This window comes from Falco rusticolus, chromosome 7 (assembly GCF_015220075.1).
Source record: "Falco rusticolus isolate bFalRus1 chromosome 7, bFalRus1.pri, whole genome shotgun sequence".
NCBI classification, from domain to species: Eukaryota; Metazoa; Chordata; class Aves; order Falconiformes; family Falconidae; genus Falco; species Falco rusticolus.
Window position 1 is genome coordinate 9,442,952 of NC_051193.1, and position 16,915 is coordinate 9,459,866.

The following is a 16,915-nucleotide window of genomic DNA, read 5'->3' on the forward strand; positions in this document are numbered from 1 at the left end:
ATCTGCATATTCAGACGGGAAATCCTTCTGAAGAGTTGACTGCTATGGGTCATGCTGCTGCCAGCCAGTTCCTAAACTTTTACTGTGAGATCGGGACTTCTCACAGTGATGAGTTATGCCGTAAGACCTTCGACCCCCACCGTCACCTCCCCTCTGACCATTCATCCATCTCCCTGAGCCTTATGCTAAGAGTTCAGACCCTTCCAAATGGCCAGGTATTTTTCTTTTTCACATCAGTTCAACAAAAATGTTCCACCCGCCTCGACACTGGGATTTCCTTTCTGTCCACCTCAAAATAAACCCAGCCGGAACACAGGGTAGATAATGTCCAGCCACGTCCTGTAGCCCTGAACAAGGGGTTTGTAACACCCATGCATGAATTAGATAAATTCTGGGGGGCGTGGAAGGGTTATTTTAACGGAAATATTTCTGATGCCTTCCCCACTGTGGTCATCTGGCAAATCCCAGCCTGGCTGGAGATCTCTAAACACATGTGAAGGGGAGGCTGAGCCCATCCATCAGAAATCCCTGACGTGCTGCACAGAAATCAAACCTCTACACTGGCTGCTGGGCATGGCTGAAGCTCCCCCTGAGCAGAGTGCTGGATCTGCGTACCCAGACCTTGCCAGTAAATTAGCACCATACCAGACACGTTTGTACACACGGTTCATGGACATTTTGCAAATTATCTATGAGGTAACCGTGCAACTGCCACAGAGGTGACTGCCTAGTGATGCTGTCCAGGGCTGATTTCAGAACAGCGGCAGAGTTGCATTGACTTCAGCAGGACTGGAATGGTGCCTGCTGAATTTCAGGCAACTGCCCACTGAAAATCTCAGTAAACTTCCCTTTGTTTGTCCTAAGTAACTTAACTTTGGTTAAGTAGTCTAGATTTCCATAACACCATGTGTTTTGACGTAGCGTGAACGTCTATCATTCCCCAAACACTGCACTCAACCAAAATGCGTGACAAGGTTCAATTTATCTCATACATGCTCAAACTCTAGTAATAATAATAAAACTACTAAAAAAAATAGGAAGGCTGATGGCAAGCAAACTGACCTCAAGAGCTGGCAATAGGAAGAATCAATTCTCGTAAAATTTCTGGGGCAAGCAGATATTTTACAGGAGGAGTGTCCTGTTCTGAATTACCTTAATCCAAGTCACACTGGGATGATGGAAGTGACTGAACACATGAGAAAACAGAAAGTACTTGGAAAGAAATTCCTTGTAAAGAAGTCTAACGCTATGCATGGGCAATAGAAAAGCTGCAGAAACCTCACTCACCTCCCCAGACTCCTCGCTCTCTGAGCAGCTTTGTACGCTGCACCCCTGGGTGCTGCCTCTGGTGAGCAGCAGCTCTGCAAAGCTTTGGGGGACAAATTAAATCCCCCAGAGCCCCCTCCCAGGAAGGAGGGAGCTGACGACTGGAAAAGCAGCAAGTCTGAATTCTCTGTCGGACAAAGGTAGGCCAGGACCGAGTGCTGAAATTGCGAGGGCTCTCCTGGCACAAGCAAGAAGGATGCAGTCCTCCCTACCAACAGTGCACAGCGCTGCAGTGGAGGACAAAACATGCCGGTTTTGCAGAATGTGAGCTGCACAGGAGCTCCCTCCCAGCAGATCGAGAAGAGGCCCACTCAGAAGGCTCACAGCAAGCTTTTAGCCCAGAGATGTTGCGGGGTTGCCAGCTCTTCTCCTGTGCTGCCACACGCAAATCCTGGGCAGATTGGCTTTGGCTGGCTGACAGGAGCCTGCATCGCGTCACGCCCTGGGCACACCTGGGCATCACACGCTTTTGGCAGCAGCTACCGCCTCTGCGTGGGCACGGTCGCACGCATGTGCCGTGCAAAGCTTGCCTTCCTAACTCCAGGCCACCTGGGGGGGCAGGGGCACTGGCTGAGTGCCCCCCAGAAGCCACCACCTACAGAGACGTTATGTTCTGCCGGTTTGTGATGCAAGGGGAAGGCAGGCAGTGAGTTCACGTGGCCTTGGATCTTGATGGGGCCTAATTAAAGTGTTTCATCTCGGCTATAGCAGATCTAGGCATGGGCTGTCCTACACTGCCTTTGGGTGAAGCCACACCTGAAAAAGCATCTTTGCACCAGCTTGGAGATCCTGAGGATCCTTGTGCTTTTCAAAACACAGCTGCTGCCCCATTCTTTGCCACTGAATCAAGGTGAAGTTTTTCTGCTCCTCAGAAAATGAGAACACCCTGGCACAAGGTCAGCAGGGCTGCCCCCTGAGAGTCAGTTAACCTTCACCACCATGGAGCAGCAAGACAGACGGACTTGCTGAGGGCAGAACATGAGCTCCAACCCTCTCCTACAAGGTGGTGCAAACACAGAGCACGCACAACCAGGTGAGAGCTGCTTACAGCAACGTTGGCAGCTCCTCCCTCATTTGGCAGTGGGAATGACCCAATTAGAAGCATCATTTCCAAGGAGCACCGTGTTACATTTAGAAGGGCTCTTCCAGGGCATTACCATCTTCTCTCCATTAGGTGCACCTAGTCTATCAGCAGCAACTTTGACCACTATTTATCACTTTATCATAGAGGCAGACAGTCTGATCCAAAGCCTTTGAGCTCAGCAGGCATTTGACTTCAGTGCAATTCAGGTGCAGGTCACGAAGAACAACAGTTTAGTATAGCAATGCAAGTGTAAAACGCTCAACTGTTAATTTCTTATTCACATAAAGAAGTGGCTGTATTTTGCTACCTGACACTGCTTCTTTTCCCTAAGAGAAATTTACCTTCTCCCTGAGCACACGCTCCCTCCCCAGCACAGCTGAAGAAGCCATTTCCATTTGTGATGATGCCAGATCAGAAGGACGTGGCACTCAGCTGTCTTGACTGAAGGGCAGTGAAAATGAAGACCTTCACCTTCCCTACGCATCATCCGTTCATGGACATCACCACTCTGTTTTTAGAACCTCTCCAGAAATGTCTGAGTAGGACAACATACAGAGTCCTACAGAGACAGTCCACAGCTTCTATTTGTAAACCCGGTCAATCCTATACGCTGCTGACACTGTGCTGCTAGTTTACCCTGCTCCCAGACACCTGGATTGACTTTGTTCTGGTTAGCCTCTTTTTAAAGAACTCTTTTGAGTCATCCTATCCTTCGTGACCCATTGCAACTTTTACCTGCTCTTACCTTACACCGAACAACGGCACTGAAGGGCCTTCCCGGACTCTGCGCACGCGCCTCTCGGCAGGACTTCGACGCGAGGCTGTTGCTAATCCTGGACTTCCTTCTCCTTCCTACCATACGGGTCAGCAGGCAGGGAGGAGCAGCAGATAGTGGTGTTGGATCAATGCCCCATGGAGGATGATAAGGCAAAGTGGACAGCTGAGACTAGGAAAGTCTAAACCAAAATCACCCAGGGCACTCGTCCTTTTTCTGCCACAGACTGGCTCTGCGACCTTGGGCAAATCCTTCCTCAACAAATGGCTCAGGCTTCTCCACTTGCCTTCTGGTCTTCCAATCAAAATGCCAAAATCTTCAGGACGGCACCTGAAGGTTACACATTGTATTTGGATCTCCAAGTCCAACGCCTTAATAAAACCATTTAACCGTAATCTCAAGTGCAAAGCCTGAGATGCAAATACCTCATTCAGCAACATATTTTGAAGCAATAGCCACGTATGACTATGGAAGGATGATGATAATAGCGACTGCTTACAGCAAATGGTATTGCCCAAATGGATATCATATCACACTCAAAAGGTCTGAACAGCAGCATCTGGGCCATCACAGCAGAGTTAAAAACGAGCCCATCGAAAATGGATAAACAATTAAAAATGTATTGAAAGAAGAAAGAAAAAGAGAAATCATTCCTAATTAATTCTAGTGCCCTGTACAACCCCAGACTATTTGTAATCCTACAGGGAACATCTTTATTGATCTGGGGGACGCTGCAGCAGACTTCTGATGCTTATCTCAGCATAAAAATAGGCTCTTGTGATGAGCAGTGATTTAATTACATGACAATCACTGCTAACAATGCATGGCGAATACCAAAAATATGCAGAGCAAGAGTGGCAGTGATAAATGCAGGGGAATGGCATTGACTTTCAGTAAAGTCGTCTATTGCCAAAGATGGAGGGAGACTTCACCCCCCCTTCTCCACCTCTTCTAAGGTTGTAGCTGCTGTGTGGCTCCAGACACTCACTCTGTGGAGTGAGCCAGCCACAGGCAGACAGAAGGTGGGGGGAGGAATCAGACAGCCATGATCTAAGCAAAATTTAGCACGCAAGTCAATGAAACTAACTGTCTTTTTTTTGTCTGTAGGAACATATGCTCTTTCCACTGTGTATCTCCACTTGAAAACAAAGACAAGATACTTTCCCCACTTTGGGAGGTGGCAGTACTAAGTGAGTGAGTAACACATGGTTTTGCTGTGCACAGACTCAGGCCCCTAGAAGCAGCTGCCCTACAGGATATTGAGAGATCAAAGATCAGTCAAATCTCATCTTCCACATACAGTAGTTAGAATAGAAGTACTCTCAAAAAAAATTAAAAAAAAAATGGACTTTTGTTTTGCTTCTTTTCAGGTGATGTCCTTAAAAAGAAATACCCACAGAAGGAATAAAGCCTAACGTCACTAAGAAAAATCCCCTTTTATTCACTTACCCCTGTTGAGGGTGCAAATGAAGTATTTGCCAGCACCTGTGAAATCACTGTAACAATACTGGTGAGCAGACTTTGCACTTCCCTGAAGGAGTTTGGATCCAGCACCATTTTATCCCCACATCCACTTGGGACTGAATGAGAATCCAGGCTGACCATGCATTTAGAAGTGGAAGGCCCGAGATTTTAGGATTTTTCATCTGCAGTTGGTAGATGACAGTTAAATATTTAACATTCTTCCTATCATAAAAGTAACTTACCAAAACCACGGGGATCAAGAGCAGGAAAAAAAAATAAATCTTCATTTATCTGCTGGAAATTTGAACACAACAGATCATGTGTGGACGAGAAGCCCCTAGCTAAGCAGTCCCTAGTTCCCCAGGGGAAGCAGTCCCTAGTACAGGTTCCCGACTCACACCCCTCAGATCCATCTGCCCCTCAAATCATTGAAGCCCAGTGCCTTAACTTCCCTTCATGGACTGAAAGCAACTCTTTCAATGTGCTAGCGGAGCACATGGCTTCACGGAGCCATTCTAGCAGCCAAGAATCACTGGTGCCAGGCACAACCTGTTGACCATCTAAACCTGACCGTGGTTGGCTCTGGAAGACCCAGAACCAGATGTACGCACCAGGTCTATGAGCCTGCCCTGCCTTCCCGGTGCAAGGAAGCCCTCAAGCAGTTAGAAGGCTGGTTGCACTAGGACATCAGTGCAAATGAGGTTTATACCAGCATGTCTTTGTCTTCCAGTTCTTACTTTCTTCCACTGTAAGAGGCATATCATCTTGTTCAGCCAAGAGGGAAATTGCAGGTGTTCAATCCAACATGCAGGAACTGATTGGCAATGCTCCTTCACGTAAAATTTAACAAGAATCACCAGCCCTCAGGTTAAAGCCACGCTGAGAACTTGAACTCATGCCCGCCCAGGTGCCGCTGCTGCTGCAAACACCGAGACGTGAATGCCACCTCCTGCCTCCCCATGCTTAGTTTCATGATTCATGTCAGACGAGCACGTCTTTTATTCAAAACAAAATGACCTTCTAAATTATCTTGAAATGCTGCACCGTTTTAAGTCAAAACATCACAGAGAATACGAGATTAAAGATGGTATAATCTCAAGAGGCTGTTTTTTCACTCCAATATTATTTCTAAATGCCTGTGAATATTTACATTAATCATAAACATATCTTTCACTCACATGTTCGTTGAACTATATAATTACTGTTGCTGCTAACGGTCTTCCCCACTGATAAATTGTCTGGCAGATACTTTGTCCCAAAATGATGGAATTTCACCTGGCTTAATGTTCCCCAATTTGAGAATGATTAAAACATTCTATCTGCAATATAGCAGATTAATAATCATCTTTAGTATCTCAGCTTCCTTCTGAGTTGCTAACTTTAAGAATGCTAAAAAGCAGATATTCTTATCATGTCCCAGTGTGATTTGAAGGGGTAGATGCACCAGGGCCCTGACACATGTAGCTTGGCAGATAAAATACACATACAATATTAAGTCAGAACAGGATTCACTTATAATATATGCTATAGTTTCTAATGTCAAAGCCAGCATTTCCCAGTCAGTCTATCAATTTACTTTAAAGGATGGAGAACCTAAAGATTAAGATTTGATTACAATGTACGTTGTCAATATTTTCTCAACACATCAGAGCCGCCGAACTCCTCCATGGTGTGAACCTTCCGGTCTGATGGGAAAGTAACTCCAGTTCCACTTGTGGTAATGCTTGCAGGATCAGGCCCTCCAAATTAAAAAAATAAAATAAAACAAAACATAGCCCCATGTAGAGTACAGGAAATTAAATGGCAAGTCTCTGTTTTCCAGCCCAATTCAGGGAGTTGTTAGTACTCTCACTCCAGGCAGTGAACTAGCAGCAGCCAGCCTGATTTCTAGGGGACGAGCACTTTCCCCTTGGCAGGCAAAGGGGCGCGGGGGGGCTGCGCCAGGCAGTGCTCTCGGGGGGAGCCCCGGGTCACTGGGGCAGAGCCCCACATCCCCACCGCCCTGGGGGTGGCTCAGAGAGGACGCGGGGGGAAGCAGAGGGACGGCTGTGGCTGAAGGTTAAAATCGGAGCTTTGCAAGCTGGAAAAGAACAAGAAGGTGCCTGACATTTCCACTGACTTTGCTTTATTTAGTTGTTTGCTTGCTTTCCACAAGGTACGTTTCAGTGACTGGGTTTTACTGACAGTGATCCGCAGGGGAGCCAAGTCCTCAGTCCTGTTCATGATTATTCAAGAAACCAACCTTCAGCAGCAGCCTGTGTTTGGGCACACATGAGTACATACTGTATTTGCACAATTATGACAAATCCAGTTATTTACACACTGAACAGTTACTGGACATAGTCATATTCTGATAGCACAACGATTCTGTAATCCACAGTCATCCAGAAGAGTTACAATTAGATTTAAATTTCTGAATGCCTTCTGGTCTTAGAGGTTTTAGACTGGAAATGTACATATCGTTGCACTGAAATGACCACCTTAAATTAAAATACCTAAGTTTATAATTACCATGCTATACTTTGAATAGATTAACGATGTAAAAACTGATAATTTACATGGGCAGAGAGACACACAGAGATAAGTATCAACTCATACTCTTGCTTTAAGAATGAAATGAAAAACATGAATAAAAAGTTTGATTACTGGAATATGAGGTAAATGTGCATAACCCTCCTTTCCTTTAGGTAGGGCCTAGGAAATTCCACTGAATTGCTGTAAGCCGGTGGGGTAAGGCTTTACCTTGCCTGCTGAGCACAGTCTCCATCCCAAGTAACCTCCAGTGTCAGTCGTTACACTGCACTGTCAAGTGATGTACTTGCCTACCTACCCAGATACTAAGTATTACAGAACAGTAAGCATTTTGCAAAGAATGGGAAACGTACCTCCTAATCCAGATAAATTAAAACCAGCAGCTTAACCGCAAATGTTTATTGCATTTCAAACAGCACTTATCAAAACGAAGAGCTCATTACAGCACATATCGGTACTGGACCATCCAAACCCCTTCATTTGGTATGTCTCCAGCATAACAATCAAATACAAATTGTTCTGAAACACAACAGATCTACACTAAAAAAAACACCACAAAAAAACAAAAATCAACCAAACCAAAAAAGGACAGCACCATGTCTCCCGAACAGAAATCAGTTCCACATGGAAAAATCTACAAGAAAAAAAAAAAAACAAACACCTATTAAAGTATCAGTCCCAGCCTCTGAATAAATAAACAATTTTCCCTGCAGTTGGATGTTTCCACTCAAATCAATGCTCAGATCTCACATGGCTCCTTAAATATGTCTGCCTTTGGTCCTTACAAAATGACAAGACTGCAGTATGATAAACCAGATGATAGTTTAAAGCGAGACAATGAGGCATTGTTTACACAGAAGATTGAGAAACTGGTTTAACAAAAAGGGTCCGTGGACATCTATTGTATGTACAAGAAGGAGATTTACTGGAGATTTTATAATTTCTACAAGGCTTTTTCCAACTAGCTTCATTAACTTGAAGTAAATCAAATCATGCAGAGATCTGGCTCAGCCAGAGAGACATGCCGGGAAAGATACAAAATGAAGAAGAACAGACGCAAGCTGATAAGCTTTAGAATCTTTGGCATTTTCCATAAACATTTTCAAGGTTTTTAAATCTGTATAGTCACCCATTTTCCCACACACACGCGCCTATAAATACATTATACATGTACTCTTCTTTATACACAACCCCATATACGCATGGATACACAAGCACACGTGCACACAAAGAGACGTTTTTGTGGCTTTTTAAACCAGGATAATCTTTTTTCTATCTTTTCATTTGCAGCTACACACAGCTTTGCATGAGCAAAATGCATTCTTTATCCAATCAAGTCTATGAAAACGTGCTTCTCCTTAGTCAAAAGCACAGTGGGCTTGTTACTTTGAAAAGTAAACTTCTTGAAAAATCACTGAATCTGGCTAATAATCCAGTGGAAGATACTCGGGTGTTACTTTTCCTCCTTCAGCTTCATGCAACAGGCCCTCAGAACTGCATTACTGAACGCACAGAGCGCACCTCCATTTGGATCGCCGACTCAGAAGCAAGGTTTTACCCGTTTTACCTTTAATTAGACAGCTTTCAAAGTCTTTTGTTAAAAAGAAACCTGTCTCTCGGGATTCTCAATTTCTTTGTACAGTGACCTACCCCAGGGGATGCTGGTGGTATGCCCAGCTTGGGAATCACAAGAAGCCACTCCAGCTTTCACACTATGAGTGACTTGTTGTGGTGGCAAGTCACTCCCCCAGTGTCCTACAGCAGCTAAAGGACCAAGGACTGTCACCAAAGTTAAGCAGATTTACATATAATTCTGTGTTTCAGTTTCCCCAGTTAAGTAACACTAATAATGCTGTTTATCTGAATTATATAAAGCAAAAGCACAATAGCTAAAAGACTGGTAAACAAGCAAGAAATCACATTCTCCTTGAACAGAAAACAGGGTCCTTTCTTCTGTCTCTTCATTACTCGGTTTCCATATGACTGCACTTTCTGATCCCGTCCTTGCGAGCCACCGGGAAAGACTCCAACAAGACACCAGTGGTGGACCAAAGCCTGCACACTATTGCACACCCATATCTTTGGGCACCATGCTCTCTTTCTGCACAAGCACTTGTTTCTTTAAGGCTACAAAGTGTTTTTTTTTCTCTTGGATCTGTAGTGTTGACCCCTCTGGATTTAGACAGGAAAACAACAGCTATGCTGAAAATATCTGATGAGATGGAATTACAAAAGGCAAGTCAACAGAGTCTTTTTCAGGTCAGTGAGTTAGGATTTTCTACAGTCTCTTAATCCTTTCACAGCAGAAGGTTCTCATGCATCCATTGCCAGCAATGGATCTCTGATGAATCCAGTATCCAAAGAGTTAACCGCAGGGTGGGCTTTAAAAAAGAGAAGGGGAAAATTAAAAAAAAAAAAGGAAAAAGAAAAACCCACAAGTGCTGGATGAAATACTGAGATACCGTTGGAGCTCCTAGCTCTTTCTGCTAATTATGATAAAAAACTTTTTAAAATGTACACTGCTTGAACAGAAGATGGGTATCAAAGACTCGTTAATTCAGAGCTTAAACCTTTCTAGGCACAGTGATTTAACTCAGAAAAGAATAGCTTTCATATCTTAATGTAAATCTGTTGGATATGTTAAAAACTGGTTCAGAGCATCTCCTCACATCAGCTCAGCTGATCTGCTACACTAAGCGGAATTATCTCTTCCTACATAAAACAGGGAGTGCTGCCACATCCAGCGTTGCTTCTGCAATCGAAGGGAAAGGAGGGGCGGAAAAAAGAAAAAAAAAGAAAGAAAAATCTAAGAAAAAAAAAAGTGCAGTTGCACCATCCTCTCCCATTCTCCTCCCCACCCCACAAACTAGTTAATACATTCCACCTTGAGTCTTTTGGGCTACAACACCGTGCCAAAAAGACAACCCCAAAAAGACAACCCAAGATAGGTGTCTGTCAAAAACCACGTCTTCAAAAAAAGATTTATTTTTTTTTAAAAAAAAAAGTCTGTGGTGGTGATTATAGTGTTGTTCTGAAGCAAGAAGAAGGGAGGGGGGGAAGCACGTGTACACGCATAGCGGGTGTGTAGGGAGATGCTTCATTCCGAAATCACGCCGCATCCTATAGCGCACTCCGCTTTTTCCTAATGGGACTGGAGCTGCTGTATGGTTTCAATTCAGCATGCTGCACCTGTAAAAACAAATAGACATGACGTTTGCAGTTAGGTAACTCTAGCTCACTACAGTGTGTGTTAATGGCTCCCCGAGGACAAACCAAGGGAAACTAAGGAAGGTTCAAAAGTAATGAATCATTTTCTAAACACAGGAACATGGGGGATTAATTGCAGGAAGGATTTGAGAAGTCATGCATCATTTCTTGAAACGAAAATATTAAAAGCAGATTTTTCTAATGAGATACATGGGGTTCTACCTGATTTCAGCAATGTAGGCTAGATCTTTGGGGTTTGTTTTGGTTTGCAAATTGTTTTTCTTCTCTTTCTGGCATTAACCTATAAGTTTAATAAACTTCTCTCAGGAGTTTCAAGTGGATCCCAATATGCAGTAAGATGACAGTTGTCAAAACCGTACACAGACCTTGGGATGCTGACATCTTTAATAATTTTTTAAAAGGAAAATATTTTCCCAAACAGAACCTGGACAAAGCTGCCTCCACCTTTCAAAACAATTTCTTATAAAATATAATGGTTAAAACATGTGCGATAAACCGACAAGGATGGTGTAATCTCCAAATTGTCTGCTGTGCTACAGAACAGCGTTCCCATCGAAATCATGGGGAAACTTTTGTTGAATGTGCCTTCTTTTTTACTCCTCTGTCCTTCATCCAACACATGCGGGTTGTAAATGGCTAAGGGACAGACAGAGGTAATTTCGCTGCAGTACCACAGTGAAATGATGATGCATTGATAGCACGTAAACGAAGCAGACTTCGGAGCTGCCATAGATGACTTCACGAGAGCGTGTGGCTGTCACACAGGCTCACTATTTGTAGCACTAGTGGAAAACTCTGACAAGTTTTGTCCCACCCTAGGTACTTTTATCATTCCTCCCATAGAAATGGTTATCATTTTCTGTGGAGAGCTCAAAGGATCCCAGAATGACAGAAACCACTCAAGGAAATGTTATAAATGTAAATGTTAAATAAAGCATGAAGAGAAAAGCAGCTTATCTTTAAACATAAACACTAAAAGGGCATATGCAAACCATCACTGCGAATCTAGTGTGCTCTACAAGAGCAATGACAAAAAATAAAAATACACTGAAGCTTAATGTCTCTTATGATCATTTCTGTTCAGCTTTTTTTCCTCCCACCCGTCTATGGTGAGATTTCTCTCAAGTTATTAGTGCTGCCACCAACCAATCTGGTGGCCTCTTGAGAGAAATGTCACCAGAAGCGTCTTCCAACCTTATTTCTACCAGATGCCTTGACACTGCATGTGAGCCTTTATTTTTCTGTCTCCAACAGAGTAAAACCACTATAGGTGAGATTGTCATCCCGTATTCCCAGCGAGCAGCACCTCCCTGTGCAAGTACCATGATGCACAGAGGAAGGCACAATGTCCGTGTGATCCAGGGCATCGGGATCAGGGCCTGAAGACAGAGATTCCAGTTGATTAAAACAAAAGAAAGAAACCTTTATATTGTGTGGCTTCGTTACCCAGCGAGGCTATCTTCATTCCTCCAAGAGAAATAAACAGATCTTGACATTCTAAAGGACTTATTGTTCAAATAATTTCCAGGAAGATAGGCGAGATTACTGTAGACAGTGTTGTTGTTTAAAAGAAATAGGAGAAGAAACGAGACTTGACTGAAATTGAGGGAGGATGGATTCTGGTTAGATTAAAAGTTATAATTCCATAATGGTAGAAGATTGATCTGATCAACCGTGGAGGCTTTTTTTAAAGAAAAAGATGAGTGGAGCATCCTCCAAGGGAGGCCTGGAGCTCAAGGTGGGTGGGGAGGAAGAATTTTGAGGGACAGCTGATGTGAAAAAAAAATACAGCATGCCAAAGTCATGGAAATGATGCCTGCTCCCCCCTCCATTTTGAGAAAAGGGAGAATTCAGCAAATCCTTTCGGATGGTTATCTCTATCAAAGAGACTATTTTTCTCTCTCCTCTGTACAAATACCGGAGCAGAAAGGTGACAGAAACCATAGTTCAGCAACCACACTGGGTGATTTTCCAGATCATTTTTAAGTAGGTCTTTTCAGGATAATTTTTCTGCAATCATTTTATCCTTCTGACAAAGGATTCTGGCTCCCCTCTCTTCTAACACCCCCCACCCCCTACACGCCAGTCTTCATGGATTTTCCCCAATTCCTTATCTCCATTATTCAAAAGTGCACTGGCATCGTAGTCCCCAAGCAGAGCACCCAGCCGCTCTCAGTGCCGCTTGCTGCCTCTGTCGGCGGTGGCCATTCATTACCTACCTTTTGAACATCAGATGGTACCCTGGAGAGGAAATCTAGTAGCTCATTATTGTCAATGGCATAGGGATTTCTAAGCCTCTTAGTGAATTTATTTATGCCTAGGAAAAAAAAAAAAGGCAAACAAAATAATACAACCGTTTTCTATTCCCTCCCTCCTAAATTGTTTAGGCAAGGTGAAAAAGGGAAGAGGAATTCACAAGTCAAAGTTAGTGTGAAAACAGTGCCTCAGACTTAAAGCCATGCACATGTCCCCCGTCATGTGGAATCATTCACGAGTGTCTCCTGAAGAAAGCAGAAAGCATTATTTATAAAGGTACTTCTCCACTTTGGGGATCATCTGTTGGCAGCTACGTGGGAAAAAAGAGATTGCAGCACGCACTCATTCGGGGGGATACTGTCGGGAGAACACCAAACTTGCAGCCAAGACTGCTGTTCAGTCTGCTATGCTACACGACCAAAGACATTTCCTCTCCTCTTGCCCAGGGAACTGGAAGGCTCTGAAAATAACTGGGCAGGCAGGATAAAGGCTTTTTCCCTGCCATTTCTTCTGCAAATGAAAGCTTCCTTTCCCCATCATGTCTCATGGCTTATCCTCTCTTTGCAGAACCAGATTATGATGCCGTGGGAAACTGTAAAAACATCTCACAAGCTTTACTTTTTTTTTGGATCTCAGGGTGAGTAATTTGGCCTATTAACTGCAACAGCACTCCTCATCTCCACGGACTTAGTTATGCTTCAGCTGGCAGAGGTGATCCCTAGTCCAGACAGAGGACCCATGGGAGTCTAATGTTCATATTATTGTGGAGTTCATGAGGTCTTCTCTTCTCCTCCCTTTGAGGAAAGGGTGTGATGAGTAGCCCTCAGCCAGCCATCACTACTGCATGGACCAGAATGAGAAAGTGATAGACCTGCGTACCGTTCCCAGCTCTCCCTTCGTGCCAACGCAGCCATTTAACAGCTACTGCCACCATTTCCCGACTGAGAAATAGCAGCTAGTAGTGTGGCTGTGTAAAGGAGTGGTGGAAGAGCAAAGGATCATTAAGCAAAGAAAATCAGCTAACGCATTTTAAAGAACAGCAAAAAACTCAAAATGTTGGTTGCCTCTGAGGATCATAACACAGCGCTGAATTTCCATCTTGCACCTGTCCAAACCTCATAGTAGTTTCCCTGAAAGTGATTTCAAATGCGATGGCTGTTCCAGCCTTCTCCTCTCTCTGAAATGTACCTGCTTCACATCTCAGATTCAGCTTTTAAGCTACAAACTTATAGCAAAATGCCAACACAATTTTCTGTGTACCTGATTTTTAAAAAACAGAAAATACCATAAGGTCTTTTGAGGCCTTGCCACAGGGTAGTTGTTTAACATGTATCATATTTGAAGGCCCTGTCAGTCTAGATGATGTTGAATGGATGTATAGTTTTCATGTACTCACCATGTCTTCCACACAGGAACAGCAATATTTTGTTTCTGAACTTTTTACTCCTAGCAATTTCTCTCCTTCGCTTTTGCCCTTTCTTTTGTTTGATTTAATCCTTTATTTCATTTATTTTTTTGCCCAAGAGTGGCTGTTCATACTGCTGCCTTCCCATTCCCTGCCTTTTCTGCATCCAGGAGAGCCAAGACAGCAGCAGATGGCTCAGCCCTGGAAAGGTGACAGGGGGTCCCTGCAGCCCAGAGCCAACCAGGGCTGAGCTTCAGCAGCTCGGTGAGGATCACCTGCACTGTGCTCCCAGTCGTTTTACCCCCAGGTTGAGTTAGAAGTTATTACCCTAAGTAAGACAGAAGGCTATTTTGAGATGAAGAAAATCTTCAGCAGCTGGAATGCCATCTCTTTTTGTGAAAGCCCATCTTACTCTCTCTTCATAACACCACCAGGGAAGTTTTCACTTCTAAAAGCTTCTCTTTTACTTCTTGATGCCCCTTCACACAAGCATTTTCCAAGCCGTGGCAAAAAGAGATGCTCCATGCCTCCCGTTGGATCAGGGTGCTGGGCACGCTGCCTTTCCTGATTGCGGGGGTGTTAAGACCCAAAAGGGTGCCAGGTCCAGACCTCTGTGGTCCAGCTCTGCAAACACATCTTGTCCACTCCCTACCACTTCACAAATGGGGGGGCTCCAGCACCAGGAAGCTAATTACTCTCCTGCAGAATAATAACATTGAAAGTAGCTTATCTAGGCTAATTCTCTTCTTGTGGTGCTGTTGGAAACTTACAAAGAACCTTAAGAAAAGCAAATCATCGAATCACCCGGGGGGGGGGGGGGGGGGGGGAAGAAATGGTAATTTTAAGAAGTTCATCGCATATTTATTCACCTCGAAGCAACAACACTTGGTTGTCTGTGTAAGAGGTCGTTTAATGCTTGTTTGATTTAATCCTGCTGATATACATTGTATTCATCACATGCAAATGAGACATGGTGGAGTACTTACCCCAGATTAAAACAATATACCTCAGTGGTATAAAATACAAAATAACTGTTGCTGCTGCCAGGACTAAGCAGGCCAGGACAGAGAGGAAAGGCACTGTCCAGTTGAATGTGCTGTAAAGAAAAAAAAATATAATAAAAAAAATCCTTTTCAACATTTCTGCTCTTGGACACTGCTTGTACTCTGCTACCAATAATAATTTAATGACCTCTTTGCGTTGCTCAGTGCATTCAGATACGCTGTAAATTGCAGACCCTTTGGAAGGTGGATAAGCAGATTCCTGCATCTGGATGCTATAAAGGATTAAGGGAGATACCTGAAAGGCAGATATCATGATAAGGAAAGAGAAGATAGAGTCTCTGGGGAGCTCAGTGGAGCTGTTAGGCATGTGGCGAGTTGTTTTTGTTTCTTCTTATACATGTTGCACTTGTTACACATCTCTGCTTACCAGTCAGCTCTCCATTATTCATGGACAGATTATCTGATCTGGAGACAAGGCCATGCTGCAGGTGTGAGCCATCTGAGCTGGCTCCACTGGGCCACAGCAGAGATGACATGGGATGCGTGTCAGTGCACGACTCAAATGTGGCAGGTAGCCAGACTCTGCCCCACCAGCAACTTGGAATGGATTAGCCATGATGGATGTTAACCCTTAAAAGAGCATTTAGAGTCCCTTCTCTGTATAATATCAGGGGATAACATTCTATAGGAATCTCTCCATACACACACACACTTGCTTCTATTTCCTTACATTTTCAGCAATTCCTTAGCACACTGTATATAGGAGGCTGTCTTGGGTAAGCTGTAGTATGCCAGCAGCAGTCCAAGCTTCTGCATACCGCCAACCTGCATCAGATTTTTCCCAAGTGGAGCACTCTCAAGAGGCTCAGTTACTACAGTCTTTCAGACTTTTGCAGCATTGTAGTACAAAACAGGACTTTCTTTCACTCAGACCCCTCATCTGTAAGCCCACAATGGGCTTAAGGTGAGTAGCTATTGCTAACACCTTTGAAGTTACTCTGTCCTCTGTGCCCTCGTAAGACCCATCTCTACAGCACACACCAAACATTGAGATACCTGGCCTACACGAATGCCACTCGGTCTATAGGTGGATTTAGGGATCTGGGCATCTCTTTTTTCATACAATCTGCCTGCTAACTTCATCACATCACGATGACGGGGAGTAGGAAGAAGAGAGAACGAACGTGGACCGCTTATCAGGCTATAAAATAAGACTAACTTCCCTTGACAGATAAAATTAATAGGACGCTACAAGAATTACTTTTAAGCTTCAATAGATGTATTAAATATTAAGTAAAGATAGGTGGGAGAGGACCCGTCGTTATCAATCAATGTAGCTTAAGTCAAAGTAAAAAAAAAAAAAAAAAAAAAAAGCAAAACAGCTCAATTCAGTTAAAACTATTAAAACTCCCTACGATTGTGTAACTAGAGTGACAGACGGAAACTGTAGCACAATTCAGTCTGTCACTTACAAAAAAACTTTGGTAGCAATTTTTTAATGGTACATTACTGTTGAGTTACAACGGAATTCTTCTGAAATTACATCGGGCATCCACATTAATACCCAATGTGTTCTTTAAGACCATTGTTACCAAAATGAATACAAGAACTAATAGTGTTTAAGCGCTCTGAGTCTTCCTGCCATGCAGCTGGGCAGAACAGTGCCCTGTTCATAGACTGGAATACATCTCTGGGCCACTTCCACCCCAGCTGGGGTGTCCGGCGTGGAACCACAGCACATGCGTTTGCTGTATTTTTAGCTTGAACCCAGCTCCTCATTAAAGTGTGGCTCCATCACAAATCATCACTTTGTTTTCTGTTTTGAACACAATGTCAGTCAA

The 16,915-nt window shown here is 43.7% G+C and overlaps 1 protein-coding gene across 3 annotated transcripts in view; it reads right to left on the bottom strand.

Moving 5' to 3' along the window:
- Positions 1-7,565: 7,565 nt before the first annotated feature.
- MCTP2 (multiple C2 and transmembrane domain containing 2) overlaps positions 7,566-16,915 on the bottom strand; it is a 109,704-nt gene continuing 100,354 nt past the window's right edge. For 2 of the 3 annotated variants that reach the window (XM_037395845.1, XM_037395847.1), the window contains 2 exons: positions 15,057-15,166; positions 7,566-12,726 (listed from right to left, as the gene is read on the bottom strand). In XM_037395845.1, coding sequence (XP_037251742.1) covers positions 12,533-12,726; positions 15,057-15,166 — 304 coding nt within the window. In that variant the 3' untranslated portion in view covers positions 7,566-12,532. The remainder of the gene's footprint in view (positions 12,727-15,056; positions 15,167-16,915) is intronic. The other variant, XM_037395846.1, reaches the window with a different exon arrangement.